At 34.3% G+C, this 27,195-nt stretch overlaps 1 protein-coding gene across 2 annotated transcripts; it reads left to right on the forward strand.

Moving 5' to 3' along the window:
- The first annotated feature begins 55 nt into the window (after nt 1-55).
- C30H18orf54 (chromosome 30 C18orf54 homolog) lies at nt 56-23,726 on the forward strand. 2 transcript variants are annotated; one of them, XM_045521522.2, is made up of 9 exons: nt 56-250; nt 843-938; nt 2,535-2,863; nt 4,240-4,545; nt 5,357-5,507; nt 8,303-8,405; nt 12,951-13,082; nt 15,047-15,117; nt 18,835-23,726. In XM_045521522.2, exons 3-9 carry the CDS (start codon nt 2,581-2,583, stop codon nt 18,905-18,907), a joined length of 1,119 nt encoding a protein of 372 aa, XP_045377478.1. In that variant the 5' UTR covers nt 56-250; nt 843-938; nt 2,535-2,580; the 3' UTR covers nt 18,908-23,726. The 2 variants fall into 2 exon arrangements, with proteins under 2 accessions (XP_045377478.1, XP_010959644.1); XM_010961342.3 differs by having other exon boundaries at nt 57-250; nt 4,240-5,025.
- The last annotated feature ends 3,469 nt before the right edge of the window (nt 23,727-27,195 follow it).

Genomic DNA, 27,195 nt, shown 5'->3' on the forward strand with positions numbered 1-27,195 from the left:
CCCCTCGCCCAGCAGCCCCCTCGCGCCACGCATGCGCACCGCAAGCCAGCGCCATGTTGGGTCAGTTTGAAAGCGAGCGCGGGCGTAGCGCTCAGCTGTGACGGCGGAGGAAGCTGCGAGCGAGTGGGGCCTGAGGCGGAGCGGCGTCCGGGTCGAGGATGCTTTGTCGCGTCTCCCGTCTGGTGACAGGCCAAGGCTTTCGGTGGAGAGCTGTGGACGTGCATTTTTCTCTCTTTTCGGGCCTTCATCGGTGAGTTCGGCCCCAAGAGGGGGTGTATTTTCGAGGGACGCCCCATCCTCTGACAGCCCGAGGGGAGTGCTAAGGGAAGTATGGAGGGAGGGAGGAAGAAGGCATCTCCCTCTGGGTCCCCGTGGAAAGGGGACAACTTTAGGGGGAGGGTCGCGGTACGGAACGAATGGGACCCGATGTGGACCTCAGGGCACTTTCGGCGATAGAAGCGGGCGGGGAGGGAGGGTCTTGGGCTTTAGGAGCCGTCGCCTCGGAAAAACTCTGCTCACCCACGGCTGCACCCACTCCTGCTGCCTCACACGTGGTGTGTGAGAAGCCTGAGGCTGTGACCTCCCCCGGGTGCTGGAATCCCCGTGGCAGGTGTTTCCTAGTTCCGGGCCGAGGCTTTGAACCCGAAGATGCTCTGCTGCAGGGGCGCCAGCGATCTTCGCTTTCTAGGGCCATTAATTCTTGTCTTTTTACTGCGGAGCAAACACATGTTAAGTTTCATAACATAAGTCACAGAGCTGTTATTTCTAAGAGTTGTTCTTAATTTCCTGTGAGCTATTCCCGTGGGTTATTTAACGCTGAGCATTCTGTTTTTGCATCAAAGGTAATAGAAATCTCAGGCCACTCGTTTAACATTCTTTTCGTCGGAATAATGGATTTTCTTTTGGAGATACAAACGGAAGTGTTTACGGAAGAAATGGTAAGATACGTGGAATTTGCTTCCAAATAATTCTGTGGCGGAAGTGGGGAGAAGTAGGTGGCTCAGATGTTTGGGTGTATTGGTAATTGAAGCCGGATGATGAGTGCATAGTTTATTCAACTATTCTTTCTACTTTTGTGTATTTTAGGGAACTTTAAACAATAAAAATTCAATTGTGGATTTTCTTTTTGTCTCCTGTGAATTAAACTAAATGTTATTGCCCATTTACTGAGAACTGTAATCCAGCAGCTTTCCCTTTTAGGGTGTTGTTTTTGTTTTTAAGATTTTGTGAAATAAAAAAATAAAATCGGTAACCCATACTGTGTTTGAATAAGGGAGGAAACTTTTGGTCAATTTTATTATCCAAACAATATTTACTTGAGAAAATTTAAAGTCATTAGCGAGAGGAGTGAGGAGGGGGCAAAGCTGACTTAGTCCAGCCCTGCTTCAGAGGTATACCAGTAGTGTCACAGCAGTCAGGGAAGTCAGGCTAAATAACCGTTATCCTATGGTCTGCTGCTGCTTCCACTGACTGCTGTCAGCTCTGACATTTACTTTACTGTCTTTTCTTCTTAAACGGAAAACGTTCTCAATATTTTTAAAGTCAAATTTGACAGTTATAACTTAAACATCATAGCCCAAATTAAACATACTAATTTTACCTCACAACATGTATTAAGTCCTAGACACTAATCTTTCATTTTTACTTAAGAAATCATTGATTTAATTTTAAAAGAACGTCGTATTATTTACTGAAGTAGTGCCTGTTTATTCTATTATTTATTAGGTTTTCAAATACAGATCCTATTGTTGCTATATTAAAGTAGACAGGAATTCTCTCAATTTTAATGGAAAAACAGATGAATACATTAAGGCAATTTCCAAATTTTTAGATGGGCTGAATCTGTTTTACGTAAGAATTGAAAATAGTGAGGAGAGTACAAAAAATGTATGTCAGAAAATGATTATTAGCAGTGTTATTTTAGTAGCTTATTTTATCTTAAGACTTGTAGTTTATTTCTCTATAGGTAAATATTGTAAATTTGTTTTCTCAAATCTTTTAGGGGAAGAAGTTGGCCAAAGTTACATATTGGCATTTAAAACGTTGAGTGTATATTCTCCATTTTTCCTTTATGTTTCCATCACATCATTTGATGCTTTAAAAAATTTATCCATTACCTGCTATGTACAGTGCATGCTAGTAGGCTTATGAATTGAAAAATATTTTGTATAGGGGAATATTAGGTATTGTGATGTCATAGACCACATCAGCATAAGACTGTACACCAGTGGTTTTTAGGACTTAAAAAAAAGTGAGTACTCTTCCTTTGGTACTTCCTATGCATAGTCTAAGATAATTTTTGTATACACAATTCCTGGTACCTAGTAGATGCTCAATAAATGTTTTCTAAATCAAAGATGAAGGAATTCAGAATAATTAAAATAGAAAATCTATTATGTGCTTTACCTAAAAATAATTTATAATGAATTTTATTCTCTAAAGAAGGTTATAAAAGTTTACATGTTTAATAATTTCTCTGTGTATGACAAGGCAATTACTCCTTTTAATTGGAACCTTTTGCTCTTGTATTACAGTTGTTTTTAAGAGAAATGAATAGAAATAACCCATTTTGAGGAAGCCATGGCAAGATCAAGTACAAAACACAGAGTTTGTTCTCGGGAATCTTCAGTATCTTCTCTGTTAGCAAGCTGCAGCCTGAGTGGTAGTAATTCATCTAACTCTGATGGCTCTTTTCAGTATAAGGATAAACTGTACAGTTCTGCATCTCAGGCTCTACAGGCCTATATTGATGATTTTGACCTAAGCCAAATGTATCCTGGTGCAAGCACTGGAAAGATTAACATTGATAAATATTCTGCCAATATGCCAGAATTCTCCAACTATATTTATAAACCAAACCATGGTATGCTTTTATTCTTTATATTCTTTTTGCCTACTGATTTAAAGCATATTGAGAGTTGTGTGGCAGCCTTGTTCTTTTGTGGTAAAAATGACTTTTATAATATTGAAATCTGGATATATTTCTTAAATGATTGTATAATTTTCTAGTTCTCAAGAATTTTTCAGCTAAGATCCTCTTTTCTAGTTTTATTAGGTAGAATTTTTACAGTTTGCAAATATACATTATATTGCATGTAAATACACATATACAATATATTGCACATTTTTTTTAGTTTATATATGTGTATTGATCATTGTTTCTAAGAACAGATTAGAGCTTTAACTTTTTAAGCTTACAAAGTTATCAAAGGAACATAGCCAACCACAAAATAAGAATCAACAGAATGCGATAATCCAGTCATAAAGGACAGTCAGATTGTGCTTATACATATTCAAGAAATCAGTCATCTGAGTTAAGTAGTTCATTTGTGTCCTTATTTTTTAAATTTTATTTAAGAGCCTCTTTTGACCTTGGAGGATAGGAAGCTGATGAATGTAACTAATACTAGCAGGTGGCGTATCCTAAACCATTAAGCAATTCTATTATAGTGTAACGGAAAGACCATTGACTAGGTGGTTCTAACTTTCATTAATTAGCTTAAGGATTTTAAACAAATCTCAGTCTTTCAGAATGTATATTTGATCAATTCCAATTGATGGATTAGGGCTGTATCAGTCTTCCTGATCTGTTTTCTGTGGGACAGTGATATTCATAAGATGTTAACAGTTTTTCCGTGATAAGGTTTCCATGAAGACAAGTTTCAAAAATGCATTTGTTAATAACCCAGTTAACACTTTACTGAGTGCTTACAGAATGGCCTCTAGTGTGGAATGAGTTTACATACTATTCTTAGAAGGATGTGGGCAATATATTCCACAAGAGGAGAATTTGAACAGCTGTTCTCTGTGTGCTAATGTTATTGCAAGGTTAGTAGGCAAGAAAGCAAATTATTTTTCCATATAGTTTAATGACATGTTTTTTTCTTATGTTGCAGCCAGTGTTAAGTGACTAATATTAATGTGAATGTTATTAGTGCATCGGGTATATCTAGAAAAAAGTTGAAGAAAAGATGAAAAATGTTAAAGAACATATGAAAATTTAGGAGAAATTTCACTTTTTGAGAGAAAAGTGTAGGAATTAGTTAAATTGAAGAGATTTGAAGGGCACATCCTGTTTCATCAACCTATACCTTTTATACGTTTATTCAAAGCTCTAGTGAAGATAAAGGGAAAGCAGCAAACACCATTCTTAAATTCTTAATTCATTTACTGTTGAATTAATGAAGTATTTTTGTATGTGATATAGGGAGATAAACAGAACTATGCTTTGTTTTTCAGCTTTTGAAAATGTTGATGACAAAAAAAACTCCTTGTCCTTACCCTATAGAGAACAGACTATTAATGACATGGACTCCATTAGCCTAACAACTGATGAACTATTAAAACTCCCAGCAGATGGATCATTTTCTTTCACTTATGTTGGATCACGTCACCGAAGTAGCAAGAAAAACAAGAAACGCATTGGAAGACTGAGTTCATCTGTCACTGAAAAGAATCAAAATTTTCAAGAATCCTCTGCTCTCATGGGCAAGGATAACATAGTTACTCCAGTTGTATACACAAATATAAATGGAAAGCAATGTGGTAGGCTAAAAAACCCAAAACTTGTGAATAAGGCTCATAAATGCATTTCTGTACCATCTTTATCTTTTTCCAAGAAATCATCTTTTAGGGACAGTTCAGAACACAATCTTGAAAAGAATTACCCAAGGTGGCTCACAAGCCAGAAATCTGACCTTGATGTTTCAGGGATAACTAGTATACCTGATTTCAAATACCCAGTCTGGCTCTACAATCAAGACTTGCTACCTGATACAAATGGTCAAAGGATTTATAAAATACTTAAAGAAGATCAGTGTTCCCCTAGACATAGTTACCAGGCACAAAGAACTTCTCGGCTAATGAATAAATTAGATGGTTTTGAATATTCTTTTGAACCCTCAAACATTTCAAATTCCTTGAGTGATGATAAAGGATTAGTTAATGAATATAAATGTGATTCAAAACATAGCCAATGCCAGTGTGAGAATCCACTTCTCCCAGGATCCAAAAAGCCATTCAGTGGTAATTGTTTTGTTTTCTGTTTTGTTTTTAAGAACCAAAAGAAACTGCTGTAAATTTGACCTGACATCTAGGAGCTTTTATGTTATATTCTCTATGTAATGATCAAGTGATGTATCTGTTTTGAACTCTTACAGTCTCTTATGTAGCATTTTGTGACTAGAAAATGTTTTTTTTTTCTTTGTGTCACAACAGATGTCACATGTAAACAAAGCTTTCTGTGTTAGATATTTGTATATTGCAAATTATCTGAATTCTTGTTGCCTTTGTGAGATTTTGCCGTGCTTTGCATTTCTTTCTTTTCTTAAAGAATCAATGTTATCTTTTAAATTAGGTGACAGAATTGAATTGCTTATCCTGAAGGCCAAGAGAAATCTAGAGGATTGTACTGAAGAATTACCGAAGTCTATGAAAAAGGATGACAGTCCTTGTTCATTAGATAAACTTGAAGCAGAAAGATCATGGGAAAATATTCCTGTTACTTTGTAAGTAAGTTACAATGGAAAAACTGTTTAGTTTTCCAAATGAAGAATGTCATGTGAACATCTGATTTATCTTTTAAATGACTTAATGATAATTAACAATGATAATAACATGGTAATTCTATAGAACATAGCTTTCAGTGTTGCTTGCTTTCAATTGCATTTTTCACTTGTTACCGCAAGATGATGTAATGTTTAACTTTAGGTTCTTTATATAACTTCTGTCTTTGTTACATGGTTCTTTTGTTGCACTATAAAATATTGATATATATTTACTATGAAGAATTAGAACCAAAAGCAACTATTTTGCAGATTGAGAAGGCTATGGAATTCTTGTGACTTTCTTTTTTTACTCCCTCTATATTCTCTACACATTAGATGTATTCATTTTTTTATTTACGTTTTTATTTTCCGTAAGTCATTATTTTCCATAAATGATGGTACCTTTTCTTGTATAGTAAATATTTGTAGTTCCTAAGATTGTTTTTGTTTGTGTGCCTGTCTTTTCTATGACATAGTTTCTCCGAATAATTTAAAAAGCATTTACCTAGTCATGTGTGTGCATGTAGAGTAAGAATCGGGAGTTTAGGTAGGAAAGCTTTTTTCCTTAGTGATATTATTACCTCTGTATTCATCAGAAATGCATCTTTGGTAACCCTACATCCTGCCTTAGGTTCTGATAATTTATTATCTTCCGTTGTCTAAACTTTCATTCTGTTATAGACAGAGCCTATTAATTCCGGGATCTGTTTTTTAATTACTTCTCAGTTAAACATCTTATTTTTTTGAATGTAGACATTGACTTTAATTCTAATTTGGAATCTTTGCTCTGTCACTTCCTTGTTGATACTTTGTACAAATTAATTCTACTTTGTATAAGTTCTTGTACTTAGGGGTTGTGAGGATTCAATTGATTAGAAAATACATATAAGGTACTTAGGACAGTTTCTGACTTATGATGCTCTCTTGTAACTTGTAATGGTGTTGATGATCATCCAGAATATTTTTTGTTTGTTTTGGCTTCATTTCTCAATTGTTGGTTCAATAAGATCTTAAAAAAAAAAAAGAAAAACTCAAATTAATAATTAGCTCACTTAATTCTTAAACTTCTCTTATCCTTCATACTTACTAATTTCTTATTTTCTTACCAGTTGATATCTGTATTTGTAAAGTCCCATAGCTACAATACTTTGCTTTTAAATTGAACCAAAATAATATCAGAGATGCTTAAATTAAGAGTAAAATTTTTTAATACACTTAATGTATCTTATAACTGGATACTGTAATTTCTGACCTGTATAATTATTATTATCAATGGTTTGACCTAGTATCTTATATACAGTAGGTGATTTTTGGAAGATTGAATTCATGTTATGATGAGTATGTTTTATATAAATTTAATGATGGTATGAGAAAAAGAAATAGGCCTGACTTCAGTGTGATATTGACAAATTATTATCATTCTGTCATCAAAAACAAAATTAACTAGGAAGTACTTAAGATTGTGTGCTAAAAGATAAAATAACCACAACTGAGTAATTGGGTTTTTTTTGGTTTAACTTCTTTTTTTGTTTTGTTTTGTATTTTTCTATGAGGGGAGATAATTAGATTTCTTTATTCATTCATTTTAATGGAGGTTGAACCCAGGACCTCGGGCATGCAAAGCGCAGGCTCTACTAGCACTGGGCTATACCTGTCCCTTGTTTAACCTTTTGTAATGGAATATTTCAAACAAATACAAAAGTAGAAGAATAGTATAATAAATACCTCTGTATCCAGCATCCATCTTCTTTAATCATATAAATGCCTTTTGGATGATGTACAAGTTCCTTTGGTAAAGAATGGGAGAAAAGACTACTTGAGAATCAGAAAAGGTTCATAGTAAATTACAAATCAAATGAGTCAATAATGAAGTGCTGCTAAGTATTGAGAAAAAAATTAGCATTATGCCATTTAAATGTAAGAGGGTTCTTAGATATCTGAGTACTTGAGTTAGAAACACATCTTACATTGTTGTGTAAATAAGAGAGAATGAATTTATTCTCAGTGACTGATAGAATTTGGTTTTGGAAAATTTTTACTTTTCCTGGGGATGTCCTTGCCTTCCCCTTGAACATCAAGAAACTGTTATTTATTGAGCTTCTATTAAACATAGACCAGGCACATAGAGTTAATTTATGCAATACTTCTGTGAGATAAGTGGGACTACAAATGTAGAAACTAAAGTTAAGATGAGCTATGTGAAGTCATATGGCAAGTGGGATTGGGATCTGAACTCAAGAATTTTTATTTCAAATTTCATTTGATTCTTCTCTCACTTTAATCTGTCCTCTATGTGAGCGCCAGTTCTGGAAGAGAAGTCTGTTGCCTTGATGTAGAAGAGCATGTAATTAGCATCAGTAGAAATGCTTATATACGTGTGGGGGTTTTGGGTGTTATCATTAAGTAACTAACAATGTTTAATTGGTAAAATGTACTGCTTATTTCAAACAAGTGAGCTTTTGGAGGATGTTTATATTTGAAGGCTTTTTTGTTTAGTTCAAGACTAATGTCTTCAGTGTCTTTATCTTTTTTCTTAAAGCTTTAAAGGAGAAGCAAGGAGATAGGGGAGGTTGGATTCTGTTAGCAGTTTAGGGAGAAGATGAAGAAATTACCAAGCAGTATCAATATGAATTGTGTCTGTAATGTTTATTTCATGTTGACCACTTTTATTTAAGTGATAACCATCAGTTATATACTGTCTAATTTTTATAAATTGGGAACTTAGTTGCTGTCCTGTATCCTTAAATCCTATTTAGCAAATCTCCTGTTCCTGTTAACGCTGATGATAATCCTCAACAAACTTCAAGGGCAAAATATCCTAAAGAGTTCCTTGAAGACTTTTTAAACAATGATAATCAGGTGGGTGAAGTTAAATCATTTTAATTAATTAAAAGAAGATTTATTACTAATATATAGACATTTCTAAGTTATTTAGGTACTGTAAAACAAAAAAAATGACCCAGATCCCTTCTTCCCCAACACAAATCCATAAAACCATCACTCCTAGAATTATTGATAATTTTATTTTAGTATTCTAAAGTAGAGGGACTTGGAATTGAACTCTACAGGGAGCCTAAATTGTCATTACAATTTTTTTTTTTTCTGGAAGACACATGACAGATCCTTATGGGGTAAATTATATTTTCCCATAGAGAGGTTGCTTATTTTGAGTTGTGTTCCTAAAATGCAATTATACATGTTTATAATTTAAAATAGAATTATTATCCAGTTTTACAAAATCAGCATATGTGCATCTTGCAAGTAGCCCTAAAATAAAGTGTAAATGTGTATATATGCACATAAGGAAGGATATATAATATGATTTAGAAATATAAGCCATGACTGTTAAATATTGAAATATACTTTTGGGATCTTAACATCTGGAATATTTGAGAGATTGAACACCCAAAACAAAAATTCCATGAAAGTTTTAATAAAATATATCTTTTCCTTAAGTGAAATTTATTGGAGAAAGTAGAGGCTGTTAAAATATGTCCAACCTTAGAGCTCTATATAAAATACTACAGCAATGCTGTGTAAGTGAAGCTTAACTATCAAATATTTTTGTACCAAGTACTTACTTTTCTAGGAACTATATTCCTAATACTGAATAAGAGAGAAGAATCCTTGCCATTTGGATTTTTTTTTCCAAGTTAGAAAGATAAGCTAAGCAAAAATATAATGTGTACTATATAAGGGAGTCCTATGAATGTAATGAAGAAAAATTAATTGGGATAGAGAAATGAGTGTACAGTTTAGCTAGAGTAGTTAAGAATGGCCTCTCTAGTGAGCTGATACTTGAGCCAAAACCTAAAATGAATGAATAATCCGTGTACAATCAGGAAATAACTACATGTAGAAGGAATAGTAAGTGCAGAAACCCCGGGCAGAAATGTGTTTGACATGTTTAAGGAATATCAAAGTCCAGTCATTGTAGCTCAGTCAGAGTGAGCAAGGAAGAGTAATTAAGAGATAAGACAGAGAGGTAACGAGGATCAGGTCATGTAGCTATGTAAGCAATGCAATGAAGATTTTTCATTTTATTTAAGTGAGATGAGAAGTCACTGGAAGACTTTGGAGGAATGAAATGATCAGATTTACATTTGAAATACAAAATGGCAGCTGTTTGGAACATAGGCTTGAAAAGAGCTGGAGAAGGAGCAGCGGACCCAGTTAGGAGGCTTTTGCAATCTTTGAGGATAGGGATTATAAATATGAAGGCTTGGGTTAGGGTGAGTGCATTGGAGGTGGTCAGAAGTAGTTAGTGTTGGGATGTATTTTGAAGATAGACCTGGTAGGATGGAGATAGAATGGATTTGAAGGATAATTCCAAGATGTTTGAGCCAAGCAACAAAAGGACTGAGTGGTGCTGTTTATGTAGGCAAGGAGCACTGGTAGAGGAACAGATTTGCAGAAGTTTTTATAAAGTTTGAGGTGGATGACTGTTTAACACTAACTGATCCCTTTTCTCCTGTCCATACAGAAACTCTCACCACCACGGTGTATTTTACTTTTAAATAATTTTAGATGTACAGAAAATTGCAAAAATAATACAGATAGTTCCTGTCACCTTTCCCCCAGCTTCCCTAATGCTGACATCTCATATATCATAGTATAATGATCACATAGACACAATACTGTTTCCTAAACTACAGACCTCATTCTGATTTCACTAGTTTTTCTACCAATGTCCTGTTCCAGGATCCAATGCGGAATCCAACTCTGCATTTAGTTGTCAGGTCTCCTTAATCTCCTTTAGTCTGTGGCAGTTCCTCAGTCTTTCCTTGTCCTGCATTGACCTTGACAGTTTTGAGGAGTTACTGGTCAGTTGGTTTTTTTTTTTTTTTTTATGATCCTTAATTGGGTTTATCTGAAGTTTTCTCATGATGATTAGAAAGAGGTTATGAACTTTTGGCAAGAATGCAACAGAAATCATGCTGTGCCTTCCTCAGTGCATCGTATCAGAAGGTTCATGATATATTGTTATTATTAATAATATTGATTTGTGTCTTAGGTGGGGCTGTTATAATAAATATGCCATACGCCATCAAATGGCTTAAACAGCATACATTTATTTCTCACAGTTGTGGAGTCTAAGAAGTCCAGATGGTGAGATCTTGTTTCTAGTTTGCAAATGGCCATCTTCTCGTATCCTCATGTGGCAGAGAGCAAAGAGGAAGCAAGCCTTTGGTGTCTCTCCTTATAAGGGCGCTAATCTCATTCATGAGAACTCCACCTTCATGACCGAATTATCTCACAAAGGCTCTCCTCCAAATACCATCACATTGGGATTAGGCTTCAACATTTGAATTTTAGGAGAACACAAACATTCAGCCCATTAGCAATATATTAACACAATGCTGTATAAAATATAAAATTATAATAACATTAATACTTGTGATGTTAGTCTTGAATGTTTGGTGCCTGCTGGCTTTCTCTTTAGTAAAATTATGATTTCCACTTATAATTAATAAATATTTTATGGGAAATATTTTGAGACTATGTAAGCAGTCTCAAAACTTTCATCCACTAATTTTTGTATCTGTTGGTGGATTTTGTCTTCTGCATTAATTTAAATTCTTGTGTAATGAATAGTTCCTTCTACCTCATTTATTTTTTATAAATATAAATTATATTTATGTCAAAAGAGACTCGTGGATATTTTTATTCTAGGTTTATAATCAAATATTGTTACTCATTTTGTTGTTTAAATTATTCCAGTTTAGGTCATAAAGAGTTCCTTCAGGTTGACTCCTGTGTCCTTTTGACATGTCCCTGTCCTTTTCTGAGCACCTTTCTGAGGAACCATGCTTCTTTTTATTGGAAAATAGTGTTTAGAAACTAAGATCTAGACACTCGGTGTGCTTATGGCTACTGAGTTTTGTTTATTTACTTATTACTTATTTACTTACATTTTTTGTTTATTTTATAATTTTTATAATATATCTTATAATATATAAATAAACTATAGTTTATAATATTTATTCTAGACTTTCTCAGCAGGCAGATTTAGGAAGCATAAATGTTTACTAACCCACACATGCACACATACATATTTCTATGTCTATATATGTATATTTTATATGTAGGTATAAAATCATGAGTTCATACTGATATTTCTGATTCCAGTCATACCACAGGGTTTGTTGTATCCATCTTTCAAAATTTCCTTCCTTTCCTAGATTGAATAACACAATATTGTATGTATCATGTTTTGTTTATCCAGTTATCTGTTGATGGACACTTAGGTTTCTTCTACCTTTTTGCTATTATGAATAATGCTGCTATGAACATAGGTGTACAGATACCTGCTTAAATCTCTGCTTTTGCTGCTTTTGGGTGTATAACCAGGAGGGGAGTTGTAGGATCATATGGTAATTCTGGTTATTTGAGGAGTTGCCATACTGTTTTCCACAGTGGCTGCACCATTTTACATTCACACACCTTATTTTTTCTTTCTTATACCCTACTCTTGAGTGTCTTTAAAATCTTTTTAGCCATTGTGCTTAACTTTGTATATATTATACTGTCTATGCTGAATATGTTAAATTATAGACATCTTAAGAGGCCTATTTGCCACCTTGTGGATAGTTATCAGGACACAGCAATTCATTTGAAATATGTAAAAATAAAGATAAGATTTTTAAAAAGAAGTTTAAAAATACCCTGTACAGATTCTCTTAACTGACCACCTTTTATGGTTAAGTGCTGTTGCCTTCTTTGGATGCAGGTAAGATCAGTGATAATCGAGGTATGAATGTTTTTTAGATAGCAAGGAATGTCCATAAAGAGGTGAAAAACTGGTATTCTTTGTGTGAAAACATTTAAAAGTGTGCAGAAAATACTGTATTTGAAATTCTAGTCCTTGCCCAGCTGATAACTGATTTCATTACACACTTGGAAGGAGCATGTTGGCTTACCTACTCTTTGAGGACCTTTCAGTTCTAAAAATCTATGCTTTGAAATATACTAAATGAATTAATTGCAAATGTAAACATGTACTGTTAATGTTTAAAAATTGTGCTCACTTTAAAAAATTTTTAGTGGGTGGGTGATTAGGTTTATTTATTTAATGGCGGTACTGAGGATTGAACCCAGGACTTAGTGCATGCTAAGCACATACTCTGCCACTAAGCTGTACTCTCCGCACCATGTACTATTAATTTTAAAAGAGCAAGGACTAGAAAGGATATGCCAAATTGTTAATGACTGTCTTTAAGTGACTCCATCTAGGAACTGGGTAAGGGGAGGTTGATGAGTTAAAATTTTGATTTTTTAAAGCACTTTATCGACATGTATTGTTTGGATTTTTGCATTGATTTTCTACTGTGGGAAAATAATACAAGATATAACTTTTCCACTTCTGAATTTGGATGGTTCATCACTCATTTATTTTAACTTTAGAGCTGTACCCTTTCTGGGGGGAAACATCATGGTCCTGTTGAAGCTCTGAAACAAATGTTATTTAATCTTCAAGCAGTGCAAGAAAGTTTTAATCAGAATAAAATCACAGAATCAAAAGGAGAAGTTAAACAAGTAAGCATGAACTTAATTTATGAATTGAAATCTGCGAATGTAAATTGAGATCTGTGAAAGATAAGATTTCTTTCTTGATCTTTTTTAGTGTAACCTTTAGTTTTATGTTAATAAGCATGGTAATATAACACATGTTGTAGAGTTATACTGTTACTCTCTTTTTGGGAAAGTAATTCAAATTTAGTAGTATTAGATTTCTTCAGTTGTGTACCCTTGAATGGATTGTTCTGTTAAGTTTATGGTTATAAATACAACATCTTTATTTATTTATTTTTTATTTATTTTTATTGAAGTACAGTCAGTTGCAATGTGTCAGTTTCTGGTGTACAGCACAATGTCCCACTCATGCATATACATACATATATTCATTTCATATTTTTTTTCATTAAAGTTATTACAAGATATTGGACATAGTTCCCTGTGCTATATGGAAGAAACTTTTTTTAAATCTATTTTTACACATAGTGGCTAACATTTGTAAATCTGAGACTCCCAAATTTATCCCTTCCCACCCTCTTTTCCCAGTAACGATAAGATTGTTTACTATGACTGTGAGTCTGTTTGTTTTTTTCTTTTTCTTTTTTCTTAGATTCCACATATGACTGATACGGTATTTTTCTTTCAATTTCTGGCTTACTTCACTTAGAATGACGATCTCTAGGTCCATCCATGTTGCTGCAAATGGCATTATTTTTCTTTTTTATGTCTGAGTAGTGTTCCATTGTATAAATATACCTCAACTTCTTTTTACAGTCATCTGTCGATGGACATTTAGGTTGCTTCCAAGTCTTGGCTATTGTATATAGTGCTGCTGTGAACATTGGGATACGTGTATCTTTTCAAATTAAAAGTTCCCTCTGGATATGTACCCAGAAGTGGGACTGCTGGATTAACATCTTATTTGTATATGATGACATTCCAGCTATATTATGAAAGGATTGTAAGAGTTACTTTTTAATGTTTTATGAAATTACTCAGTATAGTCTAGCTTCTTGTATTCATATTTGGGGTGGCCTGGAAAACCTTTCAGCAATAAACTTCTCCACATTACCTTTGTCATCTAAAATTTAATTTTGTCATCATGTGTTTATTGACTCTTCTTAATACAGTTATATAAAGTTTTATTTTAAAACCATTGTGTTTTTGTATATTTCCTAGGAATTTGGGAATCTGTTTCTGCTTTGGGCTGCTATTCCCTAGGGGTTGAATTTTCCTCACAGTAGTATAGTGTTTATAAACATAATGTATGTTTTCCCAAGTCTGATAGTGAATTCTAATTCTGCCACTTACTAGCAAGTGCAGTATTTGTATAGATTACTTAATCTCTTTAGTTTCAGTTTCTTCTTCTCTGACATGAGATTGTTGAGAAGACAAATTGAGACAAATTGTAGAAGTACTTATTATAGTGCATGACACCTGGTAGAAACCTGATACCTGGCAAACACTTAATGAATGTTTTTATTGTTATTGTTTGTTTTGTTATTCAGTAGATCCTTATGAAATTCAGTTTTCACTACAAATGAGTCGATCAGCTCTTGGGACTGTCACAGCCTACTCACTTAAGTTGTATTTCTTAATTTTTCTCTATACAGTGTAATGATCATAACATTCATGTTGAGTATAATCCATCCTCCTTCTCCATCTTCTTTTAAACATTCTTGAGATATAACCTTATTCAGTAAAGTCATGATTTCAAGCCGAGATTTGATTTTTATTGAGCAAACATTTAGAAGCATACTTTAGGACAGCTGAAAGGTGACTCTAAGTTGTAGCTGTAGTATTTTTAGAAAATAAAAAAAAGTATATTATTTAATGCTTTACTGAAAGTTATTTGCTATAATTATTCCCTTGGAAATGCAGACAATATTTTTTAAGGTTCTTATTAATCACGTATTAAATAGTATTTAAGCTTATAATTATGTAATATTTTTACTATGTTGTTATATTTGGTGTTTTAATAATAGGTATCAGAAGATGATTTCTCTAAATTACAATTGAAGGAAAGTATGGTTCCGATTACTAAGTCACTTCAAAAGTAAGTGTTCTCTCTTAATTTCTGGATGTGTTATGGATACAAATCCATTTTAGCTGTCTCTTTGAAATCAGAAAGTTACAGGATGAATTAAATAGTTATAAGAATAGATATTCTAGGCATATTTAAGCTTCTTGGAGCATATTGTTTAATCCTGAGGTTTTTCCTAAAACTTGTGTTATTTTCTACGTAAAATGTTCTTAGGACTTAATAAGATAACCTTGGACACCTAAAACACAATAGATGTGAATGGCCTAGAGAAATTCTCTTTTCATTTCTGAGTAATACTAACAATTTGAGATACTGCTGTATTGGTGTGGATATCCTGGAAGAACAACTTGTTTGTGAAATGTGTCTTCATATATTCCCTTTAGAAGAAATATAATAATCATAAATGTATTATTATTTGACATCTCTCCACAGAAATCTAAAATGGATATAATGTCCTGAGTATAAAGATAGGTCTAAATGCCTTAAGGTGTTAATCTACTTTTTTTTTTAGTTACATTATCTTGAATAAAAAAGTTGGGAAGAATACAGATCTTTCTTATAGTCATGATATTGGCAGAAGAGAAGAGTATTTATTTTATGAGTTTGGTTGTATAAATATGAAGTTCCCACAAAAGATGGACTACTGAGCTTGAGAAATGCTAAGATTAAAATTTTTTGCTTTGTAACACCATTTTACTTGGCTGTAAGTGGGACTAAAATACTGTCAACCTTTTGTCCTTTCAGAATTTGCTTAGGATTCTCTTATCTAAAGAAGTGGGGGAAAAGTGAAACACTAGACATGTAAACTCTAATTGTCATGATACATATTTATATATGTCTCCTTTGTTTTCATAGTTTAAAAAGTATATATATAGGTATGATTTTTCTCCCCTCTACTTAATTTGTAGTGTTCTGGTAGAAGTAATAGTTATTTCTTTGTAGCTTGCCGTAGTGCTTGGGTATAGCATTTCATATCTAGTAGGATTCTGTGAATAATGATACTAATAACTAACATTTATTGGACATTTACCAAGTAGCTTATGTTCTGAGTGCTTTTGTATGTAATTCATATGCTCTTCCCAACCCTGTGAGGAAAGTACTGGTATTATCTTCATATTACGGATCAGGTAATAAAAATCAAGTAGTAAGGTAGCTTGCCCAAGGTTACATAGCTAGTAAAACATAGCACTGGGATTCAAACCAGGCAGTGTGATTCTGTAGCCTGTGTACCTAGCACACCTCTCGTTAATGATAGTGGTGCATTAGCCTTTGAGACTAGGTGCAATGCCTCAATTGATTATCTAGGATAGAAACCTCGCTCTGTTTTAAAATTTAAAGTAGATGACCTCAAGCTTTCTGTGGTTTTTAAAAGCACTGATACTGAACTTGTGTCACAGACTTAAACGTGTTTTCTGGAGGATGTTTTTCTTGGTGAAAATGAAGCCTGGGCCGTAAGTCATTAAATGACCAGAAAAATTGATACTGACTGTAGGTGTTTATATCATTTTCTATAACTTTTTAATAGTAACTTTTTTCTAGCTTGGACAATCAGTAATCTTGCTTACATAAAGAATGCCATTTTTAGAGAGTAAGATTCATGTTTTGTTAGATGGCTTTTAGCTGTTGATTCTGTTGGATTAGCTGAAGCATTCTTAATTTGGCTTTTACTTTACATTTCAAAAATATTATCCGTAAAGCACTTGTACTGTTATGAAGTAAGTTTAGACTTAGAAAAGCATATTAATACATTTTTTTCCCACTTAGTCTTTAGATTGACTGCTTTAAGGACAATTTAAAATTAATTCAGTCTCAGAATTCTTTCTAGACTGCAAAATGTTCTGGTTAGGGTTATGGTCATCTTTTCATATTTTCAAATATTAAGTAGACTCCTTCAGAAGTTACAGCTTGTACCTTGGGTGCTTTAATGACTTTTCCTAGGGTAAGTCCTATTATGTTTCTCCTCGTTCTTTAAATAATTACTTTTGTTTTTAACAGTTTGGGTTGCTAACCAGTTTTAAAATATCTTTCATTAGCCTTAGGAAACTCCGAGATCTTAGTATGGGCTCTATTTACTCTCTTGGACACTCATTTTTCTTATGTTCTCCCATTAGAAATAACTGAGAAAGACTCTGGATCTGAAGTATAAATGAATGATAGCAGCTTGAAATGTTTTTCTAGAGGGATTTTGCTTTTAGTAGGAATCACAGCTGTAATTGTTTTGTATCCCTGTACTACTCAGCTTTGTCTTATGCATTTACATATTAAATTTTTCATTGCAGAGTCTGTAGCCATCCAAAAATAATTTGTTTTTGGCTTTGGGATATGTTGTCTTACATACAATTTGGAGATGAATGTGTAAGCTTTTGTAATTCTCAATGCTAAATGTCATGCTGAAGACCAAACTTAATGATAGCTGAAAAGTTGTCTTATTTCTCATATCTCATCCTGCTCAATTTTCTAGTCTTCATTCTATATGAGGAATAGACAGAATTAGCTCTTGGACTTGTAAAACATGACCCTAAAGCAAAGATTTCTCTTTGTTCTAGTGCACTCATACTTTGCTTCAATCTAAGAAGTGATAGGCAAGTTGTTCTGAAAAGTCTTTCATTCATTCAGTTCTTGCTGGATACTAGGCTGAATATAGGCCGGTAAACATAGTGTTTAAGAGAATAGCCAGTATAGTAGTACTAATAGAAAACAAATGAAAGATACCAATGAGGAAATTGAAATATAGCTAAATTGCCATCACATAATCAGTGTTACTGAGTTTCTGTGGGTTGATCAGTTTTTAAGGTTATCAATAGATACATTGTCACAATAAAAAATGAATTTTTAAATTCTAGTTTTTAAGGTGAATGACTACTCAGTGTTTTAACGTAACCCTTAAGTTGATGTTTTCCCCAATAGTTGCTTTTTCACTTTTTTAGAGAAGAAAATCAAGAATAATTTCCTTCTACAGTTTTATCCTTCCCTGCTCCCTATACTTATCTTTGAAATAGCAATCACTTTTGATAACATTTTCTCTAAGCAGATTGATTGTTTTATTCTCAGTAGGACAGGAAGAGGTTAAATGAAAGAAACTGCCAACTGATTGTGTAGTTGAGGTGGGGGGGGACTGAAGATTTTGCATTTCTGCTTAGCTTTTTAAAATTCCTTCCCATCATACCACCCCCTTCCCCTCCCCTTCTCTCCTTTCTACCTGATATCGTTTTTTAAATGCATAAAATATACTATGTAGGATTATAAAGGAAACCAGTTATGTTGAATTAACTATGAAAACATTAAAATGAATTTCTAATTACTAATATATGCTGCTTTTTATTGTGTTTAAAATAAGACAATACATTTAAAATACAGGTAAGTTGAAATTCATTTTATAAAAACATATATTAGTGTAAAGTCCTTTTTCATAGCTTGAATAAAAACATTAAACCATGGTGTGGTCTTTTACTTAACTTTCACTTGTCTATCAGCAAACAGTTGAAGAAAGGGAATATTAGAAAGCATTGATGTCTGGGTTACCAGTGAGACCTCACTATTTGGTGGATAAACAGCTAGACTTAGAGTTGCCTAATAGTTGGCCAGTTATGTCATATGAATATTCTATAAATTTATTTTTCTTACTAATTTTGAAGTTAATAAACGATGTTATCACCATTTCTTGCTGTCTGCATTGCCTGTTCAGTCCTTAATATTGGTTTATAATGTGTTTTATACCTTTTAATGAAGGGCTTTGCACCATTTATCTCGCCTGAGAGACCTGGTTGATGATACCAGTGGGAGACAGTCACCGAAAATGTGAAGAGGAAAATAAAAGTCTAACCAATAAATAATCACCACAAAACGAAAATGTATTTTTTCCTATGCTTAACCTGACAAAATAATTTTAAGCCGTATGTTATTCTGTGATTAGTTCCAACATTTTTTTAAAAAGCAAACTTGAAAATGTCCATAAATTTTGTGGCCTATCTTCATTTTGTGGCAAAATACCAGAATGTGAACTGGCAGGACCCACACTGTGTGTCCTGATCTAACTTTGGTCTTCAGGCTATCATCAAATGCCTAATGTCTCAAGGGGGTGATTTCCGTTCTTGAAGCTTATGTGAACTTAACCTTCAGCATCCTTATCACTTTATTGTCTGGTTCTGGATCATTAAGAAATTTTTCCTGGTTTCTGTCCAAAATCTCTTAAATAGACTTTGATAAAGTTAGCATCCACTTTTAAGGAGCTTACAGGGATATCAGAATTGTTACCATGTATCATATGGAAATGTGTTCCTTTTAAGTTTCATAAAGCAGACATTTAAGAATATGTTGTATTTGCAAGTCATGTTAATTGATGCAGTGCTAAAAGGAATGTTTCATATTGTGAAATTCAAGAAAACCTCATTTAATTGCTTTGAATCACTCTAAGAAGTGATCTTGATGATACTTGAGTTTACAAAATATTTTGATGAGGGATATTTGAGAATTTAATTATTTTGATATTACATTATTTTCAGATTTAAGTTTTGAGGTTAGCTGAAACTAGTAAAAACTATGAGATAGGAACTGTTTGCTTTATGAAATTTGATAACTTAAAATGAGTATGGAAAGTCAGAAAGCACCTCTCTCTATTTTAAAGCTATTTTGTAATTGCTGAACTTTCTTGAAAGCTATCTGTAGTCTTTGAGGTTTGTCACAAGCTGGAACCAAACAGAGCTCTGTAATTTTGCAGTTTTTAACAAGTTAGCTTCTAATAAGCAGGAAGCATCTTTACTAACAAAAATGAGTAAGTCGTGAGACATGGTGAAGCCTGATGCAGTTAAAGAATATCGGTATATGTATATACTACCAAATGGCAGCATTTTTGCTAAGTAGCTTTACTGTCAGAAAGGATTTCTAAGTACATAATTTTCCCTCCCAATTTAAAGCATTATATAAGACCCTGGTTATAGAACTTACCTGTCGAAGGCTGTAGAATGAATCCTGTCTGTTTTCTTTTCCCAGCTTGGTGAGTCAGAGTCACTGTACGATTCTTTTTGCCCAGTTTGAGAATCACTTGCTAATACGTTTGTTTTGTTTATTCTGTGGAGGTGTTTTTGCCACCAACATTCTATTTTCTGATTATGGTCTTCTGCTTCACGACAAATAGTTTGCATACGGTCCAACAAGGCATTACTTTGACGATTAAAGTGTGGTTGTCTAAAATGCAGATAGATTTTAATCCTGTTCCAGTGAAATCCAGTATTAGACAAATTCTAAAGGCAGAGAAGACAAAGGCATCAGATAATTACATATTATATGTTGATCAGACGTAATGTATTTAGTATACCTTTAGAAAGCATCTCCAAAGGGATTATGCTGTAATGACTGAATAGCACTGACTTGGTTAAGGCTCTCATTTGCAAGAACATATCTCCAGTACTATATAAGGTCAGCCTGTTATAAAGCTTTGTTACACAGTTTTGTTAATATAAATTTTTTAAGGAACTTGATTATACTGACCCCTAAGTATTTTTCCTTTGTATTAAATATGGAAGTTTAAGTCTTTTAGCAAGAAGGGAAATGAACTTTATCTGAATGATTAACTCCAGCCTCAAAGAAATATATAGGAGATTCAGCTAAGAAAAATGGAAATGATAAATGTTTAATTAATTCTTTAAGGTATTGATTTACTTAGCTACATTTGAAATATTTCAGTATTTTTTATTTTGAGACTTCCAGAGACAAAAAAGGAAGCAACAGTATTGAGACTTGCTGAGTTGGGAATTTATAGAGCAGATAATGAGAACAATTAGATTTAAGAAATAGCATTGCGAATATAAAATTTCATCAACCTTTTTTTTTTTCATTTAGGTATATTGAAAAATGTTAAATAGAAATATTTAATGAGACATTTCAAATTTTTAATTGGGTATGAAAAAAATTTGACAAACATAATTCCAGAAATTATTTGAGATCTAGGGATGAAAGTGATGAATGTGTGAAAATGTTCTTTACTATCAGTAACTCTACTTTTTTTTTTCTGGGACAGTTTATATCCGCTCTGTAGAAATTTCTGACCAAATTGAGAAACTCTGTCTTCAGTTATTTGTCTCTCTAGTTATATTATTTGTTTTTGAAATTTGTAAGTGTGGTTTTTGGTGGGTATTTTGTATTTAATGTTTGGGATAATGTCTTGTTAAATTGTATGTGGTTTACCAAAATGTTGCCTGAAGATAAATCATGACAAGATTTCTTTTTTCCTCCTGTTTTTTGAATATATGGCATCACTTATAGATTTGAATTTGTATCCTTTTTTTCCTGTCCCACCTTTCACTATGTCTTAAAACCTCTTTGGTAGTACCCTCAAGAAGTAAACTTGCCAAAAAACAAGTAGCATGAAGGGGGACAAAATTCATCTGCGGCTAAGGTCATTTTCCTTTTTTGTACAACAACAACAACAACAACAACAACAACAACAACAACAACAACAACAACAACAACAACAACAACAACATCATCTTAGCTTTTTACCCTCCCAGTTTATTCTACTTTGTCCATACCCTAGACCAGATCTGTCTGTGTAATAACTTTTCTCACAGTGTAGTAACTTTATTACCTTAACTGAGACTAGTCCATATGCCTCCTGATACCTATTTCAACCATAAACGTTCTTCCCTTCATTTTCAGTCCATACCCCCGAAGACAGCCTGATTAGTTTTTGCAAGACACTTGTACACACCACCACTGTAATCTTACTGATTTATTTCAGCAAGTTTGCTGTAGCTAAATTGCTTTACTCATATTCTCCCAAACTTTCTATGTATATTCTCACCTTTGTGCATATTATTTCCTGTACGTGAAACACTCTGTTTTCTTTCATTCTGGTTATCTAAAACTTACTCTGCTATTTCTTTAAATCTCTGACAGAGTTTATACTTCCTTTTCCAAACATTCTAACCTTCCAGACTCTGGAAGTTTGGCTCTCCTTTTTCCTTCTCCCACCATTTGTTTAGCTGTTACATTTCTTGTTTTATGTTTTGGATATGCCTCTTGTAGCACATTGTTTCTCTCGGGGAGAAAGTGTCTCAAAAAAATTAGATGATTGATTTTGTTTTGTCTCCTTGATAGTGTCTCTTACATTACGATGTATAACTAGAAACATGTAAACTTAAAAGTGTTAATTGATAATTCAAAAGTCTGTATAAGGTCATAAGCTCAAGATGGGAGAAACATCCTTTATTTATTGTGATATCCTGCAAGTCTTTTTAAAAATGAGGTAAATTAAACCTATTTTGGGAGAGTTATTTATTTTCTGATGATACTGTATATCAAGTGGGGCAACATTTGTGTACTTTGGATGATTTGGCTGTAAGCTTTCTAACCTCTTGAGCCCCCAAAACTTTAATATTTTTTGAGTTTTTGTATATTTTGCACCAGATACATGAGCTATTTTACAGATCTAAGACTAAGTCTAGGGAAACTTTCATTGGATGGTTTTCATTGTGTTGCTTTTTTGAGCCTGGCTTCATGGGAAACTATATCATGCGGGGTCCAGTCTAGAAACAGAAACCACATCATGATTTTAAACAAGGGAAGCATAATATAAAAAAGTTTTAACTATGACAAAAGGGATAAAAGATACAGGAGAACTCTCTGGTACCCCAGAGCTAAGGGAGAGTATCCACAGAAGTTCAAACTTGTAAGAGGGATCTAAGATTTGGGATCAGAACTTGTTGAAGGTGTGGCTGCAGCCCACTGGATGGCAAAGAAGTTTACTGGCTTGCCTGGACCAGATTTAGTTTTTAGTAACTAGGCCAGCAGGAATCCACGGTCCAAGGTTCAGGGAAGCTGCAGCTGGTGAGTGGGTGTGTGGGCCTGTAGAGGGAGTGAGGGATCCGTCTGCATGCTGGACAGTGCTGGCAGGACACCTAGAGCATAAGGTGTTTGTATTGGAAAGGTCAGAGGTGATCACCAGCCTGGGCCAGGTCTGTGAGGTCATCAAGGAGAACCATACATTCTGGGATTGCGACTGCGGCAGACAACCACTGGATATCTTCATACCCACCTTGTTTACTGATGGTGGAGCTGCCAGAAAACAGCAGCTGAACCCCTTCAGGGTGAATTTGGAGCTGAGAGACTAAATTGATGGCTGGCACAGAAACTCATCAGGTTCTACAAAGGTTTTTGTGGGAGAAAACATAAGGGAAATAATAAATGCTTCACCTGTCTACCTCTGACCTCCCTGTTTTGCAGTATACCACGTAGCCTGTCCAAGCCAAGAACCTGGCATAAAGGTGAAATAGCAAAAATGTCAAGTCATTTAGAAAATCTAATAAGAAACTTTGGACCAATATTTTCAAAATTAATTAATTTGATAATTTTGTAAAAGAAAACAGTTCTGAACTAGAAATCTGAGACTATTATAAATATTCTGGAGTCATATGAATGAAAATCAGAATATCAGAAATAGGAGTAGAGTGCATTCCTTCAATTGTTTTTCGTCATGGTGGCCACATAACTTTTATCTGAATGGTTCTGGAAATTGAGCTTTTCCTGCAATTGGAATGCTTTGTTTTGTAGCATATTGCTTCAGTTATGCCATGGTTTGTTTTTCCATATCTTCTGTATATATTAAAATTTTTTTTTAATGTTCAGTATATTTTTACTGAAGTACTGTCAGTTTACAATGTTGTGTCAATTTCTGGTGTACAGCATACTTCTTCAGTCACATAGGAACACACATACATTCGTTCTCATATTCTTCACCATAGGTTACTACAAGATACTGAATATGGTTTCCTGCTTTTGCCTTTCACATGCAAGGCATGTCTTCCTAATGCTTTCAGTCTTCCTAATATTGAAACCAACAAAAGTAACATTCCATCTTTCAGGCTGTTTCCAGTTTCTACATTTTTGGGGCAAAGTTTTATGTTCATAATTGTCTCACTTTTTTTTGAATGCTGTTTAGCTTTCCCTGTTTTGGTGTTTAAGAGCTTGTATTGTAGAAATGACCCAGAGCCCTACTTAACAGCAGAACTCTTAGCACATGCACTTTATTATTTTTTATATTGAGATGTGATTGACATATTAATTTCAAATCAACATAATGATTTGACATTTGTGTATACGTCTAGTTAACATCCATTTACTTTTTTTCTTACTGCCATCCGTAATTTTTCCAGCTTTGCTGAGGTATAATTGGCAAAATTGTAAGATTTTTAAAGTGTGTATCATGATGATTTGATATACACATTTTGTGAAAAGATAGCCTTCATCTTATTAATACATTTATCACCTTATATTATCTTTTTTTTGGTGAGTTTTTTTCATTAAAAAAAATTTTGGCTCCAGATGCCCAAGATGCACAGAGTGGATGCATAAAGAATGTACACGTGATTCTTTGGTAATTTATAATTCCATTCAACCAGCACTTACTTGGCTCCATGTGGAGGTGGATGGAGGAGAAGGTAGTAGGGGTGAGAGAGATGATGACAAATAACATACGACTATCATGAGGAACTCCATGGTGGAAATGTATAGATGGACACAGTGCCACTACCACCAGGTAAGTGTTGTTTCTGAGAAATGATGGAGCCACTGCTATTAAGGTGCAGACGATGGAACAGCCAAGTGGCCGGAAGAATCAGGAATGATTTCACTCAGGAGGGAATGTTTGAGTTGATCTAGAAAAATGAACAAGTTTGCCATCAAAGAAATTGTGGATGGAAGGGTATGTACTCTAGGCAGAGAGTAAGATGTGCAAAGACTTAAATTGTTAAAAAGATCTGATCCAAAATTTATTGACTTGGAAGTGTATGTTGCGTGCTGTAGTGGAAGAAATCCGCGCTTTAATATCAGGCAGATTTGTTTTATGATTCCGCCATTTATTACCTCTTTGCTGTGAACAAGCTATTTGACCTTGCCTGAGACTATTTAAAATTTCCCTTCTATTTGTAATAGCTATTTTGCAGTTTTGTTTCAAGGATTAAGTGATATGCTTGGCACATGTGATCTCAGTCGACACTAGCTGCTAATATGGTAATTCATCTAGTTGAGGGAGGCACTAGGAATAAGACATAAGGCTGATTCTACCCTTGTGTGTCCACATTATAGCAAGAATTATCCTTTTAAAACATGTCTAATGATGTTGCACCTCTTCTCAGAATTCCCAGTGGCTTCCCATCTCAGAGTGATTGTGAAATTCCTACCCTGGCCTAAAAGACGCTATGTGATGTGCCAACACCTCTTCCCTCACCCCCCAAAGCCAGACCTTTCGTACCACTCCATTTGCTCTCTGACTGAGCTGCACAGCCTTGCCGTTATCAAGTAACTACAAACATACCTCTGTCTACAGGCCTTTGCAGTGTTTCCTCCATCTGGTCAGTCTTTCCATGAATACCCCTTAATTCACTCCCTCACTTCAGGTGTCTGCTCAAATGCCACTTTGTCAGACAGGCCTACTGACCTCCCACTGCTCCCCACACCCTTATACTTTGCCCCTTTATTACTGCCTTATTTTTCTGCACTGAACGTTGAGGGCAGGAACTTTGCATTATTCACTCCCCAACAGCTAGAATAGTGCCTAGCAGTAATTTACAGCGCACTCATAAATGGTTCTCTGAATGAATGAGGCTGAGAAGGTGACTTGGGGGCCCATCTGAGGCAGTTGATATGCTCAACTGAGAATTTTGGATTTTATGCTGTTGGCAAAATGAACGGGACCAATATTTTTGATGTGGCTTAAAGTGAATGTTAGTTTTTGTTGTTGTTAGTCCCAATGTTGATTTGTGGCTATTGAACTTTTTTCTAAATGCTAAAATCAGCAGTTTTCCTTCTTTCCAGTAGTTAGTCCTTAAAACCTGATATTGTGGCATAAATGCATTATATTAGTAATTTCTTTAGGAAGTAAAGAAAGAAAGCAGGCCTTATTTAGCTTTTGTTCAAAAGTAGAGTTACTTTTACTGAGGTTCCTGTGATATTGTGTTATAAAATAAGTTCCAGAATATAGGTTTTATTTCCTATAATAATGTTTAGAGGGCTGTTTATTTGTCTCAGGTTGCAGTACTAAATGCTATTTGATTTACTGAGTGATTTATGTGGGATTTTGGACACGAGTATAAGAAGACAACAAAAGAGCACAAAGAAGTCTCTTGGAATGGGATTCAGAAGCTGATGACAGGAGCCCTGGGACGACCTTGATAATGCCCTAACAAAGTAATCAATCCTTCAGCACCCCTTCAGATCATTCAGTTTTTGGTTTTTTTAGGGAAACTTGGGAGAAATAAAAAAAAAATTTATTCAGAAACAGATTTATTTCATTATTGCCAGTTAAAGCAGAATCAATATTCTATTAAAAATGAGCAAAGTGTAACGTTTCTCAACTTTCTGCTGTAGTTCTCATTCTGTGTGTGTTTTTCTGAGTCAGATTTTTAACAAGGGTTTAAAATTTAAATGTCCTGTTTTCCCGCCTTGTTAGTCGGGGTGCCTTGGGCAGGTTGCAGCTATAAGTTTCAATTTGAAAAGCAGAGCTAATGGAGCCTGCCTCTCACTGTTGTAAGGATTGAAAGAATGCCGGTTAAGTGCTTGCGTAGTTAGCACAGCGCCTCACCATGGGAGGTGCCCAGCGCTAGCTATTATTGGTTAAATACGATTATGTCAGTACTTGTTTTCAGAATTTCAGCTAGTTATAATTGTTGCCGTTTAGCTGCCTCTGTATGGGTATTTTGTAGAAACAGATACAGGTCAGTGTGTTAGGAAGGACTGTTTAAAAAAATTTCCCACTAGAGGGCACTGTGTACTTTGGCAGTAACAAGATTAAGAAACTTTCTGATTGGCTCACTACCCCTTAATCTGGCTTTGAGCTCAACCCCTGGCATTCATTCTCCAGTTATAACTCTTGAAGACTGTGCTGGAATGTGCTAAGAAATGCTTTTATCTTTCCCTCCCTTCTCACACAAAGGTATAACTATCTTGTTCCGTGGAGAAAGAAGCATCTCTCCGTTCTGTAAACCAGATATATTCTTTAAGACTGTAGGCATTATGATTAGGACCCCAGTTCTCTTCCTTCTCTTCAGCATGCTTCAGCCCATGGATCCTATTAGACCATTAATTACTTTTGTACTC

The sequence above is a fragment of the Camelus bactrianus genome, chromosome 30 (assembly GCF_048773025.1).
Source record: "Camelus bactrianus isolate YW-2024 breed Bactrian camel chromosome 30, ASM4877302v1, whole genome shotgun sequence".
Classification (NCBI taxonomy): domain Eukaryota; kingdom Metazoa; phylum Chordata; class Mammalia; order Artiodactyla; family Camelidae; genus Camelus; species Camelus bactrianus.

What these genes read in the sequence shown, in the direction of transcription:
- C30H18orf54 (XM_010961342.3), top strand. Translation starts at nt 2,581, where the DNA reads ATGGCAAGATCAAGTACAAAACACAGAGTTTGTTCTCGGGAATCTTCA. An exon ending in TATTTATAAACCAAACCATG is followed by an intron (nt 2,864 to 4,239) that starts GTATGCTTTTAT and finishes TTTGTTTTTCAG; the next exon opens with CTTTTGAAAATGTTGATGAC. An exon ending in ATTACTAAGTCACTTCAAAA is followed by an intron (nt 15,118 to 18,834) that starts GTAAGTGTTCTC and finishes CTTTTAATGAAG; the next exon opens with GGCTTTGCACCATTTATCTC.